Source organism: Acomys russatus, chromosome 15 (assembly GCF_903995435.1).
Source record: "Acomys russatus chromosome 15, mAcoRus1.1, whole genome shotgun sequence".
Lineage (NCBI taxonomy): Eukaryota > Metazoa > Chordata > Mammalia > Rodentia > Muridae > Acomys > Acomys russatus.
Window position 1 is genome coordinate 38,709,697 of NC_067151.1, and position 27,974 is coordinate 38,737,670.

At 38.8% G+C, this 27,974-nt stretch overlaps 1 protein-coding gene across 1 annotated transcript in view; it reads right to left on the reverse strand.

The window, feature by feature from the left end:
* Positions 1-6,467: 6,467 nt before the first annotated feature.
* Gpr149 (G protein-coupled receptor 149) overlaps positions 6,468-27,974 on the reverse strand; it is a 61,309-nt gene continuing 39,802 nt past the window's right edge. The window contains exon 4 of the mRNA XM_051157241.1: positions 6,468-7,061. Coding sequence (XP_051013198.1) covers positions 6,489-7,061 — 573 coding nt within the window. The 3' untranslated portion in view covers positions 6,468-6,488. The remainder of the gene's footprint in view (positions 7,062-27,974) is intronic.

The window sequence follows — 27,974 nt, forward strand, 5'->3', positions numbered from 1 at the left end:
AAGATTTTTTCTGTTTAAAATACCTATAGGATGTTACAGAAAAAAAATCCATAATTGGCACTGAGTAAAATTTGGTATCCAGACTCATGGATTCAGGAGAGAATGTTAACATGCTATGATTTCAACAGTCTATAATAGTATCTATCTCAAATGCTGTTTGTGGGCATTATGTTAAAAAAAAAAAAAACGACAATATTTGGTGTCCAATCCCACAAGCACCCATTTACCCATCCTTCAGTCTACTCACTAATTCGAATGTAGTAAGAGTGAATCACACGAAATCACAGACTGTAGTCATAATGCACACTACATAGTTTAGCTGGTGTCAGGAAATATGGCATGCACCATAATCTTTATATTAACACTCTGACCCATCTGCAGGTTGGTATGAAGGCTTGGAAGTTGGCGTTATTGTTAGCATTCTATTTGAAAAACAGAACCCTTCATTTTCTTCTTTTATGTCATTATGAAGTTTTAAATGTTAGGCTTTTCCTTTTGTTTACAATAAGGCTTTATGCAAGAGATCTGGGAGATTGTTACCATAAGAAATAGTCCTTGCATGTGTATGTTTTATTTTCAAGAGTTGCTGGTTTGATATTATATGTGGTGTCAAAAATGCTAGTGAATCTTTTACCATCCAAGTCTGGTGCTTGTATCCAGCTAATTCAACCTTCTTTCCATGTGATGTTCTGATGGCTCTCGCTCCCTTGTGGCTGGGCAGAAATTTCACTTGACTTCAGCTGTATGGTTATTCCAGTAATCCCTGTGCTGTCTAGCAACATCTCTTCCTCTTTATCTCCTGTGTGCTACGGAGAGAGATGCACATCCTTTCTGAACTGTGTAAGAGTTGAGGAACATTTTCCAGTGATGCTATAATTTGTGCAGGGGAATTTTATGTCAACTTAATACAAGTTAGGGTCCTTTGAAAAGTGGGAACCTCAAATAAGAAAATGCCCCTTTCAGGTTGGCTAGTGGGCAAGCCTGTGAGGCACCCACAGATCCCATACAACTCCCATCTCACAGCTTCCTGAGGCAAAGGATGCAGAGACAGAATACTTCCGAGTTATCATAGTTTCTGTACTGAGCCATTGTTAAGGATACTGATCACAGATTTTTCCCCCCTTCTTCTATATGAAAGGCCCGATCTGAGGAGGTAGCTTCTGTCACCTACAGTAACACATCTCCTTTCTTTTTGTTGGTACTTGACAAGCCAGCCAGTAACAAAGTGACTTGTAGCCAGCGTCTGGGGTCTTCTCATATCTAAGCTGGACCACCTGAGGAACTGGTGACTGATGGTGGCCATCTGGACTGCTGTGCAGTCGTGGCTACAGTTTGTTTCATGGGAAGATGCAGGTTAATATCAGCCAAAGACATGAATGAGGACTCACTGCTGTTGCCCATGCAGCGGTGGGTGTCCCTATACCTGCATGCATATATAGGCAGCAATGATTGGTCTCGATGAATTTTATTTTTAAAGACATGAAGATGGGAGATGATGTGTTGAGGATCCAGGGGGAATAAGATGAGGAAGTTGGAGGTGGTTATAAGATGTACTGTACACATGGATGGAATTTTCAAAGAATTAATTATGTACTTTCAAAATGAGTGAAAATTAAAACAGGAAAATACACAAATAGAATCAGCAAGGTGGGAAAAGTGAACAGAGCAAAAGTTCCAAGTGTGTAATTTCTATTGTACTTTTCTCATGGAGTCACTGACAGCATTCGATGTCAGCATACGTGTGACAATATGCACACAGGGAAAGCTCATATGAATCCTTGTTGGGCACCATGATAGGAAGAGCAAAATTTGGTCCTATAGGTTGCTCAGATGATGAGCACATGAAGAACAATGTTCTTCAGGTGGTAATCTAATATGAGAAGACCCAAAGCTCTCACTTGAAACCACCATTACTGTCTGGCTTGTCCAGGAGCAGCGAAGAGGGAGACAGTGTGATACAAGTTATGGAAGATCCCTCTGCGTTGCTCGAATCTGTCTGATGAGCTGTGAAAACTGAAAGCGATTAAGAGAATCTTCTAAACATAAAGTTGGTGTTGGGGGTGAGACAATGCTGCGTGGACTCTGTTCACTCACTTTACAGTTGGCTTAAATTTATGTCATATGTATATTTGTATATGCATTTTATTTTATTTGCAATTTTAATCTCAGGTACTTAGGCCAATTTATAATGTGTAGTAGTCATCGGTTATAATGAAAAAATGAATAAAATAAGTTGAAAGATGTAATTGAGAGATTCAGAGAAAATCTGTTTTGAAATCTAATCAGAGAACCTTGGAAATAATGCACAGCTGAGTTCCTTGTGTGTTCTGAGAAATAAAGGGTGCTTTTCTGCCTTCAAATGAATTGCCTCTGACAAGATCTGCCCTCAGAAGTATCCCTGTTTAAATTCTTCAATCCACGCAGGCACTGAATGCCTGCAGTTGGTAGGAGTCACCACCAGATGGTGACAATAACCTTGAACCAGTTTTTATCTTCAGATGTATCCGTTTATAGACGAAAGAGACAGCTATGCTGAATTTACTGTTAATAATGAGAATTTTATAACATTGTCTCACATGGATAACCTAAGACAAAATGTCAAGATACTTTCTGCATCAAAAGAGAGTTTATGATTAGAATCACTCTAAGTAGTAAATAAAACTTGAATGGGCATATGTACTTAAATCTTCCTCTCCTTGCAACGATTTGGAGGTGATATTTATGCGTCTGTGGGTCCCAATTTGTTTATTTGTTTGTTTTCATCCATTCAGTACAGATGGCTTGGAGCGCTGAGAGTTACAATTTATTTTTTAATGTAGTTTAATATTATACGTATGGGTGTTTTGCCGGCATGTATGACTCTGCACCATGTGCATGCATTGCCCAAAGAAGTCAAAAGAAGGCAACAGATCCCCTGGAACTGGATGTGGGTGCTGAGAATCCAGCCCAGGTCCTCTGCAAAAGAGGACAGTGCTCTTAACCACTGATCCATCTCTCCAGTCCTTGTGTTACAAATGTTTAACATAATTTGTATTAGCCTTTTAAATTATGTCTCAGATACTTAATCCCAGTACTCTTTTTTAAATTATTATTAATTTATTCTTGTTACATCTCAATGGTTATCCCATCCCTTGTATCCTCCCATTCTTCCCTCCCTCCCATTTTCCCCTTATTCCCCTCCCCTATGACTGTTCCTGAGGGGGACTTTCTCCCCCGTATCTGCTCATAGGGTATCAAGTCTCTTCTTGGTAACCTGCTGTCCTTCCTCTGAGTGCCACCAGGTCCCCCCCTCCAGGGGACATGGTCAAATGTGAGGCACCAGAGTACATGAGAAAGTCATATCCCACTCTCTACTCAACTGTGGAGAATGTTCTGACCATTGGCTAGATCTGGGTAGGGGTTTAAAGTTTACCACCTGTATTATCCTTGGCTGGTGCCTTAGTTTGAGCGGGACCCCTGAATCCCAGTACTCTTTAATACAGAGAATTTTGTTTTGTTTTAGACAGGGTTTCTCTTGTAGTCCTGGCTGTCCTGGCCTCACTTTGTAGACCAGTCTGGCTTCGAACTCACAGAGATCTGCCTGCCTCTGCCTCCCAAGTGTTAGGATTAAAAGCATGTGCCACCACACCCAGTGAGGAATTTTTAAAATATATCCATTGTATAGTATAAGAACAAAGGGTAGTTAACTGGGAATGTACTTTATTTTTCGCTTTTTGGTTCTCCCAGCCTAGGCTTATACAGCAAAAAGAAAATGAAAAATAGTCGTAAATCTGGACATTATTGTCTTCTAATCACCCAAGCCTTGATTTCCATCTTCTCAACAAAGGCTCTGCCCTGTTAAAAAGGATTTGTTTACATTCAAATCTTTATCATGTTCTTTTAAAATTTTCCTTACAGCCAGAAATTGCATTTAAAACAGATGGATCACCTTCTCTTTCAGAAACTTAAGGCATCTAGGTTTTCCAAAAATTATCATCTACAAAACACTGATAGAATGTTGAATTTGATTGCTCCTGCTTGCTTGCTTGCTTCTTCTCCTTCTTCCCTTCTTTATTAGTTTATTTTGGAGTAAGAGTGTCATGGCGCAGCCCTGGCTTACCTGGAACTTGTTTTGTAGACCAGACTGGCCTCTCATAAAGTTGTGTGTGTGCCACCGCACGCAGCTCAATTTTTCTTTTTTATGTAAGCTTCTTTCTTTGCACACAGGATCACATGTATACAAGGTTGGCTTCAAACTCTCTTGATCTCCTGGTGCACAGTAGGAGAGACTCTACTGACTAACCTACATTCTCAGCTCCTTGTTATAAAGACATTTAGTGTTCATGCTTAGGCAGACAGATCAGCTCTGTTACCATTTGTTCAACACCTCTCAGTTTTGTTGATAATTGTTTTGTTAAAAAGTAAAATATATTTTTATTGAGAATTCTTCTAATTTGAATGTATATGCTTTGCTTTTATAAACATTAATAGTGACATTATATTTTCTTAAATTTAGATGAGATATTGAATAGTTATGTGGAAAAATTCTTTGAGCTCATTTTATTAGAATTTTTATTGTTGGTGTTGAAAATTTAATTCGTTTTTAGGCAGGGTCTTACTCTCTAGTCCAAGTGGCATGAACCTCACTGTGGAGCCCAGGCTTGCTCAAGCCTGCATCACTACCCCTGCACCTCCCCACAAGTGCTGGAAATATAGGCATGAGCCATGAAAATTGCCATTTATTTATTTACAAATTTACTTATTTATTTGCTTGTCTGTTTATTTATTTTGAGGTATCGATTTTTAAAGTGTCTTTTCTTGATGACAAATACTCTCTGGAGAACAAAACAATCTAAAAGCTCGTGTGAAGTAGTTTTAAGAATTTTGACGCAGTGTAATGAAATAGAAACCAAAATGAACTATTCTAATTCATTTAATTTGTAAACAACATATGTGTTTGAAATGCAGGTATACACAATCTCAGAACATATAAAACAATGACTTTTGTAAATAAATATTTAGGTAACATATTTAATTTGTTTATAGAAAGGTTAGAATTTTAAAAGATCAGAACTTTTCAAATATACATTAGTGGTGTGCTGATATGGTTTTTGAGAAATTAATCTTGTCATTTATTCCTTGTTTTCATTTAGTGAAATACATGTTAAATTGTTTCATTGAGATTGTCTTTAGGGAAAAAATGTAATGTAATTAATCTAGAAATGATACTTGAAGTACTTTTTTTGTGCTTCAAGAATGGCAAGGCAAATCCTCCCAGTCCTCAACATCTGAAGCAGAGCCCCCTTTGTTAGACTCAGGGATTTAGGCAGAAGCTTGCTATCTTGGTGCAGTGTATCTCTCAGGACCTAATGTGACAGGGTTTTCTCCCAATTTACATAAAAAAAAACCAGGTTGCTTAGCATATGGTGGTATAGTTATGGCCGGCTACAATTTGGACCCTATAGGTCAATATGATAAGTCATATTCCCCAGGGAAGTACTTCTAGGGGAGGAATAAGTGGGCGGGGCCTACTAAGACATCTTTAGGCCATGGGAGCATGTCTCTAAGGGGTTATAGAATAAAGACCCTGGTCCCTTTCATTGGTTCTCAGGAGATGGGTGATTTTCTTCTGTCCCTACATTCATTCCACCATATGCCACCTTGTGCCACCATGTGCCACCTTGCCACAACCCCAGAAGCAATGGAACTGGCAGACCATAAGTCCAAATAAAGCGAATTGCAGGCATTTGTTGTAGGAAGAAAAACTAAACAAGAAGCCATTTCCAGAGATGTTTGAATTACAGATCACTTCTAATGTCACTTGCAGTATACAGAACATTCACTCAAGAGTGATCCTGATGCACTGAAAAGGGAAACAGCTGATTTAAGCGAGACAAACAGAACCACTGACTAAACAACTCGTGTTTTGTAACAACAGATGAAATAATGATAGACTAGAGCTACTCATATTTCCAGATTTCCACGTTAGAAGCTAATTTGCCCTATTACACAAGAACATACCTCCTAGGCCACTAAAAGGCTAAAGCAGCAACTAGAATAAGCTTGTCTGGCTAGACACATTTAGGGGAATCGGCGGTCAAATCCAGCGAAGGGATTTGGTGCCTTGCTTTTCTAGTGCCAGAAGCATCTCTTTTCCCTCTTGCAGTAAAAAGCAGCATGTGCACAGAAACCCACGCACGCACGGACAAGAACTGCGTGGTCATTTGACAAACAGGCAAAAATACTAGCAAACTAGGTCAAGATTTGGTTTAGAAAGATCTTAGAAACCAGACACGAACTTGCTCAACAACCACAGTGTATGATCTTTAAGTAGTACGTGAAATGCACTTTATGTATGCACTATGGCAGTTCACCCAAAATATAACAACTAGGAAACCAAGAAAGTTATGTAGAAGGGAAGCGGAAGTTAGTCTCAGGACTATGGTAAGTTTTGCAGTGTAAGGTTGCCAAGCCTCTCTTGCCTGTTAGACCAGCACTCCCTACACTCCCTAATTACTCTTGCTCTCAGCCTCCCTTTTCTGGTAGGCTTTGTTTAACAGTTGGATCTCTTCCTGGTAGCCATCCCTCTCCTGATGCTGCCGCCTGCTGTTCTGTCTGTGTGCCTCCACGGTGTCCGGGATGGAGATGTTGATGTCACCATCAGGATCACTCGTGGGTAAGAAGAGCGAGTACGAGGCGGTTTCTCCTAAGTCACAGGAGACGAATCTGTTTTCTTTCCGTGAGTAGCGCAGAGAAGGAGACCTGACTTTGGTGGAGGACTGGCTGATGTTGCTGATGATTGACACGGTGTCCAGAGCCTCATCGTTGTCACAAATTTCAAGGACCTCCAAGTGTATTTTCACGCTAGTGTCCGCAAACGTGGAGGGAGACTCCTCCGGGTTCGGTTCATGGCCGACACTTTTCGACCGGTAGACTTCTATCTTCTTAGAGGCTGGAGTTATCTTTTGGCCTTCTGCACTGACCTCGTAAGTAGAAAGAGAGAGGGTTTTCCCAGTAGGTGCTTGGAGAGACACGGTCCCCTGGAATGCGCATAAGGGAATAGCCAGCCCACCGCCGGAACGCTGGGGACAAAAGCAAAGGGCTATGTTACTGAAATCCTGTCTTGAGTGGAACACATAGAAATTTATTTTATGCGTCAGCATGGTTAATTTTTTTTTCCCTTATCCTTTCCCCCAGAAACTATTTATAGGTAATGAGATTTAAATTCGACTTCTGTAGCTGAGTTTCTCCTAGGTCAAATATACCTAAAGGAGGGGAGAAACTTAAGAGAAAGCAAGAGTTATTTTCACAGTGGAAAGCAAAATGAATGCACTGATAGGAGGCAGTAAGACAGCTGTTCCTTTCCAAGGACAAGGTTTGGGTGTGAATTAAATGCATATTTACAATATTGCATGGCTTTTATAGTTCTGCTACATATTCAAATACATTTAAAGCATGCAGAGATTATAGGAAATGTAGATTGTGTTAGCAGCATATAGTGTTTTTTTCTCATTAGTGTACCTACCAGAGAAAACGGTAGTTACAAAACTATGATGCAAATTATAAGTACAAAGAATATTTCAACTGTTAATTCCTAACCAAATCACCAATGGGTTTGCTTCTCTACTGAGAAGTCAGTCATTAAGGTAAACCCAATTACAGAGGACTCCGTGGCTCTGCAAAAATCTTCCCCCAAGTTTAGACTTCTTTCTATGAAGCACCATTGAGAGGAGCTTAAGAAATAAAAAAGGCCAAGTGTAGTGGTAGTCTTTAATGCCAGCACTCAGGAGGCAGAGGCAGGCGGATCTCTGTGAGTTCGAGGCCAGCCTGATTTACAAAGTGAGTCCAGGACAGCCAAGGCTACACAGAGAAACCCTGTCTCAAAAAAAAAGCAGAAATGAAATAAAAACAAAGCAAAATAAAATGAATAAATAAAAAAGAAAAGAAAACCGGTTCTCAAAAAAGACTGTAATCTGTATTGTGCTTTCATAGTTTCACCCGAGCCCTCGCCTGCTTACGTTAGCGCTAGAAGGACGTGGTGGTGCACAAACACCAAGAATTCTTCACAATAAATCATCACATCAGCACTATCTGGGAGCTCGTAGGAAACGGCAAATTTTTAGAGCACTACTGCTGCGTGAAAAAATTTAAAATGCATTGTTCTAATTAAAACATGTCGTAAAGAAGAATAAGGGTAGGGGCGGCTTAGCAGATGCTTTTACACAGGCACCTATAGCTGAAACAGTCTGGAGTTGCTAGGTGGCCGGGTTCACTTGCATGTGTTTTTACCACCGCAGGATAATCAGACTTCTTAGTTTCCTTGAGCCCATCTCAGTGTAGCGTTGAAACTCCCACATTCCAGTAAACTTCTCACTTCCAGGAAACTGTTCTGGGAGGGCATGAGGCCTGGGCCTCTTGTGTCTAGACCCAACAGGAATGAACAGGGGAAGCTTATTTCTCTCAAGGGGAAATGGCCTTTATTTATCTACCTTCAAGGATACTGTCTTCACTCAAAGATCTTTCAAGTGTTTTAATTAGAAAGGCTTAAAGAAACAAAAGGTTCACTCTAAGCATTGTAATTGACATAGGAGCCTAGTTCTCTGGGATCTAAGGAATAACTACTTTTGATAGGAATAGTTTCTGTGGGAGTGGCATTTCAGATTACTTTTAAAAGTTAAGAAAAGATTGCTGTCTTTAAAAGGCCGCCGTATTCCTAATGCAATGCATGAGATTAAGGCAGGCTAGCTTTTCGTATGCACAGTGTTTTACAGATGATAATGAAGAAAGTGTGTTGGTTGTACCGTGCCACAGCTAGGCTGCATCCACTCTGTACACTGACTGACATCAGTGCTCCTGCTATCCTGCTTGGTATCAGGCCATGTAAATTTATTTGGGGGGAGCGGGGCTTGGAAAATCATGAACTAAAAGGCCATCCTAAAATCTTCCTATCTTGAAAGAGAAGGGCTTTTTTTTTTTTTTTTTTTTTTTTCTAAACCAAACTCAGATTCCTGAATTTTTACTCCAAAATTTACTAAAACATTAATCAGTCAAAAAATCTGATTGTCAGGGCTGTGGAGATGGTTCAGCGGTAAAGTTTGTTGTGGGAACATGACAACCTGACCCCTGGCCTCCATACTTAAGTAAAAAGCCATTGTGGAGACTTTCATCAGTAACCTCAGCACTGGGGGGGGTGGGGGGGGGCAGAGACAGGAGGATCCCTGGGGTTTACTAATCTAATCTAACCTAACCTAATCAATCTAATCTAATTTCAAAAGGTAAGCTTAAGTGAAAGGCCCTGTCTCAAGCCGTAAAGGTGGGGAGCAATTGAGGAAGACACCTCATGATCAGTCTCTGGCCTCCAGCACTCCTGAATGTGTGAGCCTGCTCTCAAAAGCACAAGCAACATACAGAGGCACACACACACACACACAAAAGGAATTCTGATTGTTAGCACAATGTGAGTTGTAAGCTTAGCCCTCCTTTCTTCTTTCTGTATTCTTAAGAGTAGTTCATTTGAAAGCTGAATTACCCTATGTTACAATTTGGTAGAAGAAAAATGGCCTACCTTGTTACTTCAATAAATCACTTCTAAATTATTTTCCTTTGGCATTTTACATTGTACAAACTGGTGTGTAGTATACTAGCTTAAAACAAAAAATGTCATGAGAAAACTGAGTTATCAAACATATTAAAATGACCCAGACATGCCTATCCAAACACGCATTTAATGACATCTTCCTATGCAACCACTACCACAGACAGCAATTCATATCAAGCAGATGTGGGACCAATGGCTCATCAGGTAAACACGTCAGCCATGCTAGCCTGGTGAGTTGTGTTTGATCCCTGGAATCCACATAGCGGCAGTGGAAATCGTGCTCCTTCTGTATGTTGTCTTCCACACACAAGCCATGTAATAAGCACATGTCATGCAACCACCAAAATGAGTACATAAAAGTTAAGCAATTAAGGGGAATGAAGAGATGGTTCAGAGATTAAGATCACTTGCTGCTCTTCATGAGAAGACCCAGGTTAGGCTCCTAGTGCTCACATGCAGTCTCAAAAATGCTCGTAACTACAGTTCCAGGGACACTAACACCTTCTTCTGGCCTCCATGGGCACCAGGCATAAAATGATGTGTATTCACACATGCAAGGAAACACTCATACACACAAAATAAAAATCAATATTCAAAAATGTTTGGAGTGAATGGGATTGGGAGACACTCTTCATCTGATTCGACAGATCCACAGACTGCAGGTTTCCATACCTTCTTCATAGCTACCTCACCTCCACACAGTTTATATTGAGTTAGAGGATGATAACTCGCTCGTTCAAATTAGCATTTGAAAATTACCAAAGCCTAGCTAAGTATGAAGACTGATTAGTTTTTTTTCTGAAATAGCGTTCAAAGTGCTGGGTTACTAAAATAATTTTTCAAACATTCCTATTCAAATAGACAGTCTACATTTGAGAACTACAGAGGCAAAAACAGAGATTAGAACAACAACAACAAAAAAAATCAGCCTCAGTAATGTTCAAAGAACCTGGATAGGATTTTTTAAAATAGCATTTCTTAAAAGAAGATGCACAGGTGGCCAGGACATACAGGAACACTTGCAAATCAAAACTCAAATAAGATATCACCTCGCACTCTCTGGGGGTGCTACTATGAAAATACAGCAATGCACACTATTGAGAAGGATGCATAGACATTGGGAACTTATTGTTTGTGGGAAAGGAAAATGATACAGATGCCATGGAAAACAAAACAATTCCTCCAAAAATAGAAATTAACTAGAATTATTATATATTAAGTATATTCATATTGCTAAGCAGTAATCATTTAAAGAGAACATATTTTACATGTATTTTATAGATAAGGTTTAAAAATCAGGCTTTCCTTGGGCTGAATTTAAGATGTAAGGCAAGTTCTAGTTTACTGTATTTAATTTGTACATCTTTAAGTAAAATCATAAAAGTTGAGCATCATTCATAGAATTATTTGTCCCTTTAAACATGACTTGTATATGATTTAAGTTAGAGAACACCGTTGTTGGATAAAGAAAATGGAATCTTGAGCAATGAGAAATATGATATTGAAAGAGATACAACAGAGGAACTGACAGGCTCTGTAAAATTACCAGAATTGTCTATTGCTATTGGTAGAATAGAGCGCATGCACTAAGTGAATCACCATTATGAGTGAAGGGTAGGCTGGCTGGTCTACAGCAGTGGGGTGAAGATGCTCTCGTGCCTCAAGAGCCCACAGACTCTGAGCTGTTTAGTCTCCTAAGGCACTGCCGTCCGTGCGAGGATGCAACGTTGTACTCAGGTCTGTCATGGGAAAGGGCACTTAGCCTAAGTTCAAGCAAGGGGACCAGAAACCCAAGAACCTTCCCAAAGCACGACTTAAAAAACAGTGTGAATCCCGGTGGCACTGATGATATCTCCAGCACGGCTCTAAAGTAGCTGGACCACAGTCCAGCAAAAGAAAGAAGCAGCTCAAGCACTGAGCAGGAGGAAACAAAGAATCACATCTGATGCCTGTAAGTGTTTTACACATGCAAATGTTAGAGATGGACAAAGTCTAAGAACTAACGACAGAATCTAGTGAGGTGGTGGATTACCAGGTCACCCTAAGAACCTGGTAGCTATTTCCAATCAAAACATGCTTGAAAAATTCCCATTTCAGAGTCTGGAGAAATGGCTCGGTGTTTAAGTGCACTTGCTGTTCTTGCAGAGGACCTAGGTTTGGTTTCCAATATCTGCGTAGTGCCTCACAACTATCCCTAAGTCTAGTTCCAGGGAATCTGACTTCACGCCCTCTACTGGCCTCCACAATACCAGGCAGGCACACAGAGGGAAAACATACAGAGGTGAAACACTCAGAAACATATGTCTTTGACGGAGACTGAACAATTCTGGTTCAAAAAGAAAAAATAAAAATAAAATAAAAACAATCTTTAAAATAAAGATGGTCTGATTCCAAACAGTAGCACTATTGTGAAACCTGACAAGACAATATTGCAATACTAAAAAACCAATAAGGACGAACAGAAAACAAGAGAGACAATGTTTTATTTTGAGAAAATCTATTACAAATCTGAAAGTTTCTCATTTTATTGATTTAATACATTCTTAAAGTGAAATTTTTCTTCGCAATGTGAAAATTTTATATGCCTGTGTCTCAACAAGAACATATGAAAACATACTATTATGGTAAATTCTAACCATCTAAAGCTACAGTAATTCATTCTAGGTGTTAATGGACAGCCAAGAAGCTGGGTACAGTATGTGATGAAGATGCCATTTCAAAATAAGTGGGGTATCTGGGCATAGTGGCATAGGCCTGTAATCTCAGCACTAACATGGTAGAGGAAGGAAGATCACAGAGATCAATCTAAGGACAGTCTTGGGCACAAAACAAGACCCTGGCTCAAAACAACTACAGAATGCCAAGAAGAATAACAAAATGTGGGGTAATTACTTTTTTAAAAGCAAATTTAAAAAGCAAAACAGTATTACTGTTCAGTATATTTCTTTGTATCTTAACTGTGCTGTGTGAAAGGTGTTAGTATAATCCTTTCAGTATTCTCTTTGATAAAACTAAAATGTATGGAATTTAATTAGACATTAACTTTATTGCATGATCAGAATAATCTATTTAAATAATCTGAAACTATTCATTTTACAGTCTGTGCTTTCTTTCCATTTTAATGTGAACGAATTAGCATTTGCCTGGGAATAATAACCCATTACTGCAGTATACTCAGGAGTGTGGGTGGCTTGGAGATTTTTTTTTTTAATTTGGAAATGAAAAGCATTTCTAAACCTCACAAATACTTCAGAAGAAGAGAGCCTGCCACATAAACACATTAGCGCAAATAATCCTCTGTGATAATTGATTCCAACTTGCTGACCTCGGGTACACTGAATGCCTTTTATTTTTCCACAGTAAGCTGCTAGGTGAATTTGGGGTGAAATTATAATATAAAAAGAGACTCTCTACATGATTATCCTAACAAGGTGATGCTGGCTGTTGCTAGTCTAAATTATTCAACTTAAGCAAGGCGGTTTCCAGCAGCAAAGATCATCACTTTGTCCAGGGTCACAGTTGGTCATCGATTCTCTGAATTTGAAGCTGGAATGTACCACTAATTTATCAATAGCCCAAGTTATTGGCAAAGTTAGTATTTTTTAAAAAAAAATCTTACTTCAGTGACCTTTAAGTGACTTTTGGCCCTTAAAAGTATATACGTTGAGGAGTGTAAGTCAAGCAAGGTTTAGAGCAGATTGGGGAAGGTGAAACAGATACAGAAGAGAGCTAGAGGGAAAAGGAAACTCAGGAGAAAAAGAAAATTTTAAAGATTTACTTCCAGGAAATTCAGTAACTATAAATAAAGGCTTCTCCAGTTATTTGTCCCACAATGTCCTCTTTGTATGATTAGTGAACCAAAATGTGATCACACACACACACACACACACACACACACACACACACACACACATACACACACACACACACGTTGGGAAAGAAAATAAAGACCTGTAGTAAAAGACTTTTACCTGAAAAGATGTGTGGCAAAGTGTACCTTCCCAGATGCCATCTTTTTCTTTTAATTCAGTGTGTGCATGTGCGTGTGTGTGTGTGCACGTGTGTGTGCGTGTACGTGTGTGTGTGTGTGTAATAGGCAGGTTCATTTGCCTATGTGGGCATATGTGGGGTAGAGGTGGGTCTTTCTCAATGGCTGATTTCTTTTTTCCTTTTTTTGAGACAGGACTGAAGCCTGGCCAGTTTGCTTATATTGCATGGTCATAGGAATCAGCCCAGAGCACTGGGGATTACAAACGGCACTTTTTATGAGGGATCTGGATCTCCATACTAAGATTTCAGGCTTGCAGGGCAAACCTTTGAGCCACCAAACCATCTGCTCTACTCATGCCTTTTTTTTTTTTTTTTGGTTTTTCTCTTAAAATTATTATTAAATATTGTTTTATTTTCTACATATACATTTATATTATTACACACACATACATACAGCAAGAAGAACCATGACACAATCAGGAATCATATAAATGTTACATTCTTAGTGTTTGGGCTGTTAGGTTTTGGCAGCCTTGAAGAAAAATCTTACCTATCTTGGTGTGTCTAAAATTCAGAATTTAAAGCAATATCTATCATATCTCATCATTATCAACTTAAAACATCTATCTAGACCTAAAAGCATATTAACTCCTAAACAACTAAGCTTAATTGTAAGACTAAGCTATCTGGTCTTCAACCTCATCAGAGACATGAGAAGGAATAAAATTGATTTCCTATGTCTTTTTAATGATGAAAATATAACTATGAAGTCTGATGATCCTGCTGAGGAGGAGCCATGGGCCACACTTCCTGGTGGAGACCTTCGCTTTCACACTTAATAGTCATGTTAATCCTATAAAAACGAAAGCCCTAATTATCCAAAACTTATAGACAAAGTGATTGCCTCATGGGAGATAGGACAAGGAAGTGCATGTTAGAATCAGATCCGAGTCCAAGATGACCTGTCTCACCCCTTTGTTCCTAAGCCATTGTGCTTCTCTAAATAAGCAACTTTAACACTAAGGTTTGTAAGTGCACCTTACAGGGATCCTTTTAGTAGGAATGAAATGGAGGGAATGTGTTCCAGGAGAATAACTCATCAGCCTGAGAAAGGTGGGTTGGAAAGGGTGAGCGAGGAGGCAGGGAAAGCCAACAGGGGGTGTTTTAAAATCATATGTGCAAGAGAATGAGGCCCTGAACTTGAGTGCTGGTCCAGGAAGTGGTAGATGAGGGACTGAGGGATGCATAGAAACTGCCAAGGCAAAACTCTCGGTTCTATGGATGCCAATACTGAAGTTCTGCTGCCCACTCATATACATTTGGCTTTGAACCCAGTGGGGCCACCATCTCTGAAATCTCCAGGTCTCTGGATGTTATGCTTGCCATTTGAGAACACTAGCATTACAAGAACTAGCACACAGGAAGTGTTGGTAGAATGCTCCACACACAGGAAGTGTCTCTTGTATGGTAGCTGCTTGGGGGCATAGAGAGAATAGAGTCCAAGATGTTTTGGAGGTTTCTGTCCTCTGTGTCTCATATCACAACTTGAGAAAGGGAGCTTAGGAAGATGTGGGTATGTTAATGGCTCATCCTCATTTTATTTTTATATGAGAGTATTCTTTCACAGTATTCATTGTGGAGGAACTAAATAAGCTAGTTAGAAAGCAAGAGAGTGACAGAGTGGATTAAAAATGATTACATTATGCAATGAGCTTAAGAAACTTCATCTATAATAAGATGCGTTGAGTGGAGTAAATGGGTGAAGAAATACATATTATGCAAAAACCAAACAACAACAACAAAAACCAACCACCACCACCACCACCACCACCACCACCACCAACAACAACAAAAACCCAGGGGTGGCAATATTACTAGTGAAAAATACAGGCTTTGGGTGCTAGAGAAGTGTCTCCATGGCTAAGAGTGTTTAATGGTTTTGTAGAGGACCTAGGTTCAATTCCCAGCACCTACATGGTGGCTTGCAACTCTCTATAACTCTAGTTCTGGGGTGTCTGTTGTCCTCTTCTGGCCTGCAAAAGCTCTTGTAAACTCACGCAGGAACACACACATACACATATAAATAATGAATCTTTAAAAGAAAAGAAAATATAGGAGTTACAGTAATCAAAAACGTCCACTGCCAGGGTAGATTATTCCATGATGACAAAAGGATCAATGCACCAGGAAAACATAAGAACCCTAAAATGTTCACAGCAAATCACGGAGCAGAGCAGTACATAAAGCAAGACTGATAACTCTGAAAGGAAAATGACCACATTCTCCACATAGCTGGAGACTACAACACTGTGTCAACAGCTGAGAACTAAGCAGGAAATCAGCAGGCATAAGAAAATACCCCACAGGCCAATGTGGTCTAATCAATCTGTGAAAGATTTTAAGAAAATGCTATCCAATAACAGCAGGATATTTTCTTCAAGTGGTAGTGAAAAGTGTACTAAGATAATCAACATCTAGGTCATAGAACAATGTAGTGGTACATGTTTTATGAAAATCTTTCTTGAGGTGGGTACAGTAGTGCATGCCTTTAACGCCAGCACTCAGGGAGGCAGAGACAGGCAGATCTCTGTGACTTTGAGGTCAGCCTGGTCTACACAGTGAGTCCAGGACAACCAAGGCTACACAGAGAAACCCTGTCTCAGAAAACAACAAAACAAAATAAAACAAAATCTTTCTTGAACACTGCCTTAAGACAAATTTTGGCAGACTTCTCAGCCAACTTAATAAATTAATAAAACTCCCTGAGATCTTTAAAGTCTATATGCTTACCCTGTTCTCCTATTATTTACTCAGCCTGTTTAAATTTAACCTACCTTTAAGATAACAATATGACCAATCTTATTTGCCTAAAATTCGCATACAATCAGATTTTACAACTTAAGAAAAATGCATAGCTTTTATCTTACCCTATGTACTCTTCCTTGACCCTTGACCCTGGCTCAGAATAATGTATGTGTGTATGTGTGTGCTGTGGTAATCATTAGCTGAAAACATCTGCCAGGTTGAAAGCAACTTTAAGGCAAATATCCACCATACGTTTTGCAAGTGACATAGACGGAGCTTAATAACATCGGTTTTCAGTGTTGCTTGCTGTGCTGAGTCAGATGGGATCAGTAAAGTTTCTTCCCTTGTAAAACCCTGCTAAGAATTTCTGTAAAGGATCCTTTATCACTTCATCGTGCTATGTTTTCTGTGCTGTGCGGTAAATACAGAGCAGAGCCCTTTCCATGCACAGACACGGGGATGGGCCGAGATTCAGACACAGACATTCAGAGACAGGTACAACACGGACAGAGCAGAGTCCCAGCAGACGGCTCACAGGTAGGTCAGTGACCACGAGCTATAGACTAAAGGAAAGCTTAGGTAGATTAGAGAATCCAAATTTGGGCTCACTCTTAGTCAAATTAACGTAAGAAGAAGTGGTTTTGTTTTCACATCTTTATGTGATATGGATGCATTTTTAGCATTCTCTGAGGGTATCTTTAATTTGTTATGTGACTCAAAAGGAACGGAAGTGCATTGAAAAGAAATAAAATTATACAGAACGCTGTCCTCTCTGTGGACTCGGGTGAGCAGAATATAATAAGAACATTTCCGAACTCTTAGAAACTAAGCGAACATTAAGAAATGGCCTATGACTCAAAGAAGAAACGTTGAGGGAATTAAAATCACATTGAGCTGAATTAAAAGAAATGCAGCATATCAAAATCTGCGTTACAGCAGCACTGAGAGAGGAATTTCAGGCCCGAGGTCCACGGGTTAGAGTACAGCAGCCGTCTCCAGTCTCAGCTTCCACCACAAAGCTTTTTATTTTTAGAAAAGCAAAAGCAAAGCAAGCCAGAGCAGCAATAAAGGAGAAAATAGATAACAGAAATCACGTAAGTGAAAGCAACAGAGAAGATCAATGCACACCTGACAGTTGTTAACAGATCGATAACATTGACAAACCTCTAGGAGCACTGACAAAGAAGAAGAAGATGCAGATGACCTGGCTAAGAGAGGACCACGGTGATAACCACAGATGCTGGAAGGATGGTAAGGTGTGATACACAAATCACACACTTGAATTCAACAACTTAAATGAAACATACTGATTTCCTGGAAGCACAAAAATGACCAGAGAACATCTAAAGTTAAACAGAGTTTGAAGTCTACTGAAACTACAAAGGTATTTTGAAAATGTAACTTTAAAATGTCAAAGGAGAAATACCCTATAGCACAGATAGTCCCACCAGAAAAAAATCTACCAGTTTGGAGTTGAACTAATAAAAATCAACTTCCTTGTAGAAACTAGAAGAGGAAGGAACAGTTTGTTTCAAAGACTGTATTTTGCTCTAATACCAAAATACACTGAGAGTATCAGAAACCTTACAGATTAATATCATTCATGGATATAGATGTAATTATCTTGAACAAATATCAGCAGGTGCAATCCAGCAATCAAAAAAATGATTACACATTGTGACCAAGTAAACTGGTTTAGAATCCAAAAACTGACTAATGTGACCCAACACAATTAAAGAAAAATTTCCAGCTGTGGCGGCACAGGCCTTTAATCCTAGCACTTGGGAGGCAGAGGCAGAAGTAGAGGCAGGCAGATCTCTCTGAGCTTGAGGCTAGCCTGGTCTACAAAGTGAGGCCAGGACAGTCAGGACTACAAGAGAAGCCTTGTCTCAAAAAACAAAAAACAAAGAAAACAGAATGGTTGTGCTGGTTAGTTTTATGTCAACTTGACACAAGCTGAAGTCATCTGAGAGGGGGTAACCTAAATGTAGCAAATGCCTCCATAAGATAGTGCTGTAAGGCATTTTCTTTATCAGTGATTCATGGGGGAGGGCCCAATCCACTGTGGATGGTATAAGCCCTCGGCATTGTCTTGGGTTCTATAAGAAAAAAGAGGCTGAGCAAGCTATAGTGAGCAAGCCAGTAAGCCGCCCTCCTCCTCCATGGCCTTGGCATTAACTCCTGCCTCTGGGCTCTTGTCCTGCTTGACTTACTGTTCTAAGTTCCTTCAGTGATGCACTACAATGTGAAAATGAAAGCTAAACAACCCATTTCCTCCCTAACTCACTCTCTGGTCAACATGCTTCATGGCAACAAGAGAAATCCCAGCAAAGAGAATGATCATATTAATTGATGCAGAAAAAGAAATCGTTTTTTAGAGTCAAAGATACCTTTATGATTAAGCAATATGTTAAGAGGGGTGGTAGAAACTCTTCTCACTTTGGTAGAACAACAAGCCGACCTGTATTGCTAACTGTGTTCAATGGTGAAAAACACTCTTTCTCCCAAGAGCTGGAGCAAAGTGAGGACACAGGGGCTTACTGTTTTGTGCAACACAGCTCTAGCATAGCTTAAAGTGAAGTCGGGTAAACAAAAATGATATGATCAGAAAGGAAGACATGAAACGGTAGCTATTTGCAGGTGACATGATAATCCAGATAGAAAGTCCTAGGGAATCATAAAAATATCAAGACTATACATAGCTCTAAATAAGCTTATAGGATAGAAGATAAATGTAGAAAATCATTGGTGTTTTCTTTTATACCAGCAATGAATATGTGCCCAGAAAAAAACTGAAAATACACTAGCATGTACAATTGCCAACAAAGTTAAATATTAAAATATAAATCTTACATATGCTACACTGACTTCTATAATGGAAATTAACAAGATACTCAAAGAAACAAAAATATCTAAGCAAAGGAAGAAACGCATTGCATCCATGGGCTAGAAGACTCTGTACAGTAAGATCTCAATTCTCGCCAATTGATATATCATTAATACAATTTCTTTTTTTTTCATTAATACAGTTTCTATCAAAATTCCACTAAGATACTTTTGCAGATATAGATAAGAGTATTTTTAAATATTTACAGAAATGCAAATACTCTAGAATAGTTCAAATTATTTTGAGAAAGAAAAAACATGGGCATAGTGAGAATAAGAGATAAAAGCCAATCCCATGCTGCTCAAGGAGTTATAAACATATAAATCATTGGAGTGGAATAGAAAATCCAAAGTGAGATATAAATATGCTTGGGCTGGAGGGATAGCCCAATAGTTCAGCATCCTTGCTGTTATTCTAGAGGACCTGAATTCAGTTCCCAGCACCAACATCAGGCAGCCCACAACTGCCTGTAGCTCAAGGTCCAAGGGCTCTGACACCCTCTTCTGTCTTCCAAAGCACTGGTGCACACATGGTGCATGCTCATGCACACATACACACACACATACACACACACACAGACATAAATATGCATATAAATTTAAAAATATATATGCATTCTATCACTTTTCCATTAAGGTGAAAAAGCAATTCAAAGGAAGAAACACAGCCTTTTCAGGAAACAGTAATAGTGTGTGTGTGTGTATTTTTTGAATGTCCTAGAATTGTCTTATATTTTATTCAAAAATTGAATAAAAAATTTCAAATGGATCAGAAGCTAAAATACAGCTTTGAAAATTTTACTTACAATGAACATTTTACAATCTAAAATCAAAGTGTTATTAGCCTTAACACCAAAAGCATAAATGGAAATTTGATAATTTGAACTTTATCAAAATTAAAACACTCTTGTTTGTGCAAATGCAAAATGTGGCTCAATCAGCATGTACTGGGACTACAGACGTGGTACTTACTAAATACTTTTAGGTGATGCTGCGTTTGTCAGGTCACGAGCCATATACTCAATAGCCACAGATATGTGAGTCTGTTTGTCTCTGCACTGGCTGAAATGCCATGTCTTCATGGATGAATATATTCTGTGATTTTACAGTGTTAGTAATCTTGAGAAGTAAAGGAGAGAATCTGACTCTTAGTGGTGGACTAACAGAAAGAAAGCCCTGAAGGCAAATTTATAGCTAAATAGAACAACAACAACAAAAAATCTGCTTTCAAATATGTTCAATTCGTATGATTTATGATGTAAAGTTAAATTCAGATGCCGTTTTGGTTGAAAATATGTCATTCTGATGAAAAAAGTTCAACTTAAATATAAATTTTCATTTTGTATTACTCTTATAGCCAGAACAGAACCTTTATCAACATATTATTTCATTTTAATTACTTTCTTACTTACAGAAATTGCACATCTCATATTTTCAAATCATATTTTGAACTCCATCTAAGCCCGTAATCACACTTGTCAAAGCTACAAGAATTCCTGTGGGAATTGTGGATTTAAATGTGCTATTAGTTTGGGGATCATTAAGAGGTCCCCTCCCCTGTTTTCTGGTGTCCTGGAACAGGGGGCAGGTAACAAGAAATTGCTATAAGCGGGCACACTAGATATTACTGGTGGAATGGAAATATCCTAAACCTGATTTTTGGCAATGGTCACTCAATTGTATGCTTGAAATTAGTAAATTCTATGATGAGGTAAATACCTAAAACTTCACACTTATTTTGTAATTTTATTGGTATGTACATATCTGTGAGTGTGTGCAGTATGTGTAGGTGGGTGCTCAAAAAGGCCTGGCCGCACCAGGTCCCTCGGAACTTGAGTTACTTGTGAGCTGCCTTGACCTGGGTGCTGGACACTAAGCTTGGATGGAAAGCATTGCCATACATTGAGCCATCTGTTCAGCCGCAGGAAAACCCTTTCCAATAGCTTTCCCTAGAGTGTATTTTCATTGACTTTCAAGGCAGCCTGTACCATAGCACATCTTCTACCACTGAACCATCCTGTGACTCTGAACAAGTCACACTCACTACAAGCCTTTCTCTTGTTATCTATAAAGAAAAAGTGTAGAGTATGTGAGCCCTGAAATATCTTGTCTATTTTGGCCAAGTTAGTGTCCAAGAAAGCACTATTTTTCATGACAGATGTCTAAATAGGAATGTCCCTTCAAAATAAGCTAAAAGTATAAATTTGTCTTCCAGTACTTGATGAGAAATGCTATGGAACCAAGACTTAGGAGGATTACGTTAGTTACCAATCAAGCACTGTTCCTAAAACAAAATTTATGTTTTCAAAACGAATGAAAGCTGAGTCACAAGGTATACTCTGATGAAACCACCTGTTGTAGGAAAATATATTAAAAGCAGAAAAGAAAGCAGATTATGAAGCAGTGTGTGTGTGTGTGTGTGTGTGTGTGTGTGTGTGTGTGTGCTTTGTGTACATTTTTTAATTTAGACAGATGCCATAGACACGAGGACAAGTCATAGAGACAAAGTTCCAAAGATCTCTCGATGATCACCACTGCCCTTAAATGTTATGGATGGTCCAGGTGTAATTGTGTCTAAAAAATTACTTTGAAATCTGCTCTTTCCTTTAAAACTGTCTTTCTCTTTATTTCTCACTTTGACTATGAGCCCTAATGAAATTCACAGAGGGAAAGCTTTTCCCACAGAGAATGTTGAAAGAAGGCATCTGGCCAAAGGCTTGAGAGAATGAGAGAGTTGTTGGCTCTCACTGTGTATAGTGAGGCAGAAGCTGCTTGGGAGAGAGCTAGGACCTTGACCTAACAGTACCTGCCTAGATACTGTTAGCTTCAGAAGTTGCAATGGTGGAGAAGTGGTTCTGCAGTCAAGAGCACTTCCTTCTCAGTTTCTCTTAGGATCTCAGTGGGCATTAGGCATACATCAGTGGTTCACACACACACAGGTAAAACATTTATATGGGTAAATAAAAGAAGTCATTTTTTTAAAAAAAGAAACACTTACTGAGTGCTGAATAGTAGTAAATGACCACATAGAATCTTTCCTTTATGGGGCTATATAAACATGTGTATATGTTTATTACATGTTTGTGCCTATAGGATAGTGTATATAATAAATTTGTAATTTTCTTTTTTCTGATAAAATATTACGAATTATTTTTAACTTAAATCATTTTAGTTTTAAAAGAGAAACATGTTTGTTCATCAGCAATGATGAAATTTAGATTTATAATGTATAGTAAAATACCAATTTTACAAATCCCTGAAGTACTGCTCCTTGAGGTTCAGGGGCAATGATTCAGATTGTTAGAAGTATGTTTAAAATGTCATGATTTTGAAGACTGAGAATTCTGATGTACCATTCTTGAATCCTAAAGAGTAACATTAAATAATCACGTTAGAAATAAAAATATGCAGCAAGCATTTCTCCGGTTAAAGCACATTAAAGATGACTTCTGCTTCCATGTGACTGGATCATTAAGAGTATTTATCCCTATGACTAAAAAAGAAAAAGGGTCACCTCTAGAGTCTATATGAATCTATATGATTCATCTCTAAAGTCTATATGTGTTATCTAAATAAAGGAGGCATTTTCTCTCTTTCTTTTGCAAAATTGACCTCGCAAAATAGAGAAAACTTCTTTGTAACTTATCATCTATGAAACCACTTTGTAAGTCTAACAGTGGTGCCCTGTAAAAAGGCATTATACTCTGATGATTTTCCCTCTCCTTAAACGAAATGGAAATCGCTTATCCATAAATTCCCTTCCTCATTTGCTTCAAGAATAGAGTTGGCCGCAAGAAGAATTTGCATGACACTTGGAAAGTGGATACACTACAAAGTCCATAATACCATGCAGACCTTTCCATGGGTAGTCAGACACAGACTTCTGGATATGCTTCGCAGAGGCTGTACAACTATTCTTTTTTTTTTCTTTCTTTCTTTTTTTTTTTTTTTGGCACAAACAACTTTCTTCCTGACTACTACTGGTTTTGGTGGTCAACTGTTGCTTCAGATCTACCCATAAAGCTTGAGCTATTAATTCACAGAGTCTGCTATTATTCAGAGACAATAGCTTTTTTCTTGTAAATTTTTAAACATTTATTTATTTTATTGTATTCATGTTTTGTTTACATGTATGTATGTAGATCTGGTACCTTCAAATGTCAGAAGAGGGCTTCAGATTCCCTGGGACTAAAGTTACAGAGGGTTATAAGCTGCCACATGGATGCTGGTAATTAAACCTGGGTTCTGTACAGGAGCAACCTCTGATCCATCACTCCAGCCCCTAACAACAGCTTTTTATAAACATCTTCACAGACCTTTTTCATTGTAAGATTTTTGTGGCTAGGCATACTTAGGTTTTCAAGATGATAAAATGTAACTCTATCTCTAACCTTCCAAATTATCTTGAAAACTCACTTCCCAGACTTTTACACAATTCTAAAATAAATTTCTTATCCTATAATACTAATTGTGATTGTGATTTTTTTTCCAGGGGAGTCTTAATTGACACAAAGTACAATTAAGAAGAAAACAAGAAAGTGCCAAAATAGTAGTTAAAAAACCCCAATGTTTTCTGTTTTATTTTTATCATTATAGTGTGTGTGTGTGTGTGTGTGTGTGTATGTGTGTGTGTGTGTGTATGTGTGTGTGTGTGTGTATGTGTGTGTGTGTGTGTGTGTGTGTGTGTGTGTGTGTGTGTGTAGGTACTTATTTACCATATCATGTATGGAGGTGAGAAGACAATTTCCCAAAGATTCTCTTCTTCCTCTCTGGGTTCTGGGGTTTGAACGTAGACTGTCAGGATTTTATGGCATGTGCTTTTACTTGCTGATCCAGCTCACTAGCCCACATGATGGATCTCAATTAGTTACTTATGGATAAAGTGGCTGGAATATAGTCAAATCACATAGAGTCTTTATAATACAATTTTAAAAGAACAGCCAGGCAACTAGTAAAAGAGGTCAGTCTCATGTGTAAGCTTCTAAGAGTGGTGTTTATGAACGAAAACCAACCAACCAAACAAACAAGCATATAAACCCATTTCTGATATAAGCAACTTACAGAAAAAGATAACTTAATAAGTCAGATGGTTTTGGTTGTAGATCCCCATCTTAAAAGGTGGTTTGGGGATATTGGTACTCAAAATAAGGTCTGCAGACACCAAACTGGTCTTGAGGTCTGTGCCGGCTATTAAGGCTTTCTTTGTGTTGTTTGCCACAGGGGTGTTTACTGATGGTACAAAAGCAATAGCCAGTAAAGCAGATGTGTGAGCATGAAGGAAGGCACTTACATACAACTCAATGAGGAATCACTGTGTGTTTCATCGCTGTGCATGAAGAGTAAAATAAACCATGAATGCCACTTAAAACTGCCTTGGATAGTGGCCAGAGAGATGTCTGAGTGGTTAAGAGTGTATGGGTATTGCAGAGGACCTAGGATTAGTTCCTAGCACCATGCAGGGCAACTCACAATTTAATTCCAGCCTTAGGGGGATATGACATCATTTTCTAGCTCCTCAGGGCACACATGCTCATGCACTCACACACACACACATACACACATACACACATACACACACACACACACACACATGAAAAATAAATCCTTTAAAAATGCCTTTGATAATGGAGAACTCTATTATCCCCATTTTCAGATGAGAAAATGAAGACACCTTTTTAGACAGCAAGTGGGAGGATAGAGATTCAAATATGACAAGGTGACTCTGGGAAAAACATACAATATGATTCATTTTTAATTACTTTAATTGAGTACCAATTTCTATGCCTGAAGCCATAATATAACTATACATTTGTCCATTTGCCATAACCTACATGTGGATCAATATGTAGTTCTTTCTGGGTTGTGTTGCTTTAGTTAACTCATTTTTCTCTTCTTAGTACTTTCCTATATTGCTTGACTTTAAAGAAAATAAAGATGAACTATTGTTACCTAAAAAATAAGTCATTTATTTTCAAGACCAAACTAAATACAAGTCATTTTGCTTTTGAAAAAAAAAAAAAAAAAACCCAATCCAGATCTTCGAGTCAAGGAGCATGAAAGACCTGTTTCCTCTCATTCCTAAGCCTTGTTTTCTCCCGCTCCTTGCACAGCCATCAAATGTGATTCATGGAAGTTGCTTTCTAAATCTAAAACTGATTTAAAAAACAAAGTCTGAGGAATCTTCCCAACCAGGCAAATATTGGAACAATTAAAAATATATTATAGCAAAAATCCTTTAGAAAAATTGAACTAAAAGTATTACTGGTATTATTGGGTCTCATAAAAGGTATACATTAATGATGTAGTTATCTAGAAAACATTATCCACACTCACAGTCTTTGAAACTTAACTTGCCTTCTAAGCTACTTGCCTCTGCAGCTAAGAGCTATGTAACAGTGAAACAGTCAACTGCGATAGTTGCTCTATATCCATGAAGGACATGTTTAAGATCTTCATGGGATGTTTGAAACCACACAGCGCTGAATCTGAAATGCTTTGCTTTTTTCTTATGTAAACATATGCAAGCTGAATGCCTTTTCATCTTGACCAAGCACATACTGCTTACCACGGCCATAATGTTTGTAGCTGGAGGTGTGAGAGTAAAACTGGCATGGTTGCCCCTTTTTGTTCCATTCTAATTTCACAAGAAGAAAACTTACTCTTCCCATAGATCTTAGCAGTCCCAACATTGCCCCCCACTAACCCCCAACCCCGTGCCACACACACACACTTTTCTTTATCCAATTTAGAACAATCTTCTTTTCAGTAACATGATTACTCTCATATTCTTCTTGTCATAAAGTAAAGCAAGAATTACTTGATCATAAGAAATGAGCCACAACAGAAGATCTGATGACTGAGAGGGCTACAAAGTGTCTAACAAGCTTGTATATACTAGAATGATTTACAGCCTAGGAAGGACAGAGGGTGACGACAGTAAATTTCATCACTACTCAAAAAAGACTTTTTATTGTTTTGAACCATCTTGTTTAATATTTTAGACTATGCTTAAATGTTAGCAACTGAACTCTGGAAAGCAAACTGTTGCTTGCTTCATAGCTGTGCCAAAATACCTGAAAAGAAGGGCTTCTCTTGCCTTACAGTCAAGTTTAGAGTCCATCCTGGTGGAGAGGTGATGACTGCAGACTCAGGCAACTCACACTTTATCCTCAACTAGGAAGCTGGGAGTAACTCAGGCTAGTGTTCATCTTCCTTTCTCATTTCTGTTCAGTCCAGGACTCTGGCCCAGGGAATCCTTAACTGCTACTCCCTCTTAGGGTGAGTTTTTGCACTTTATTTAATGTTAACTAAATAAATCCCTCACCAACAGTAATGGTTTGAGTGAGAAATGACTAAACAGTCTCAGGCATTTGAGGGTTTTGTTGTCATTGTTGTTGTCTTAATTTTTTTTTTAATTTGTGCACTTTACATTCTGATTGGAGCCTCCTCTCTTGTCTCCCCCCAGTTCCATGCTCTCTCCCTCCTCCCTCCTCTCCCCTCCCCTAGTCCTCAGAAAGGGGAGCCCTCCTCCCCTAGTATCTGACCCCAGCCTATCAAGCCTCATTGGGACTGCTTGTATCCTCTTCCTCTGTGGCCTGGCAAGGCTTCCCTTCAGGGGGAAGTGATTGACAAAGGGGCACCAGAGACCATGTCACAGGTAGCCCCTACATGAGTAAGGGCTATGAATTATGGGACCCACAAGGAGACTGTGCTACCTATAGACTACATCTGAGCAGGAGTCTAGGTCCTCACTATGCATGGTCCTTGGTTGGTACATCAGTCTCTGCAGCACATCTCCCTCCCCCATGCCCTACTCCCCCAACCAAGATTTCTACAAGAAATCAGGTAGGTGAGATAAGAATGGCACCAGTTGACTGAATTTAACTTTCCAGATGACACCAATAATAACTGTAAGGGAAGTGCAGGATTGGAATAGACTACGATAAAGTGCCAAGTTCTTGGTGAAGGACAACACAGAACATTGGGCTCTGCAGAGATGAATGGCCCTTCCCACCACAACACAAGTGGGGCCTGGTAGAACAGAGAAATTGAAGACCTTCCCTTTTAACACAGTGCAGTTGTGCCAGCAATTCATTCTGAAAGTATATCTCACCATGGCTTATGCTTATCTGGATTTTTCCCAGTTAGGTCTTTGTGTTGTTGTGTGTCTTTCTCTAGCCAAGTTACTACAAAAATTCTTTCCTATACCTCTCACCCATATCTCAAAAATTTTACTCTTATTCCTATGTCCCTCTTCATCTTATCTTTATTCCTCTCTTTTACCTTTAATTATAATCTTCATATAATTTATGATCTCTAAAATTTGTGTTTACTAACAAAACCTTAACTTTTTCTTCCTTAGCTATTTCATCCACCTAGATTTTGTTACTTTTGACCTAGTATTTTTTTCATAGCCTCACACACTTCCTTCATCATCCTAGGCTTATTAACCACACTATTTATGGTTGCTTATCTTCCAACAGTTAACTCAGAAGGCTGTTGTTAGTTGACTAGAACATTTGTATAGTGGTAAAATGAAGCACCTATGGTAGTTCTCACAATATTAGACTTAGAAAATAATATATGGCTTGCATCAGGGAGTCTGAGCTCCTGGACTGAGGAAATCATTCTGAATTATGCACCTCAAGTCTATCACATGCAAATACCATCTAAAAACTGCAAATACTTCAACTGAAAGAAGACAGCTGAAGAAAAT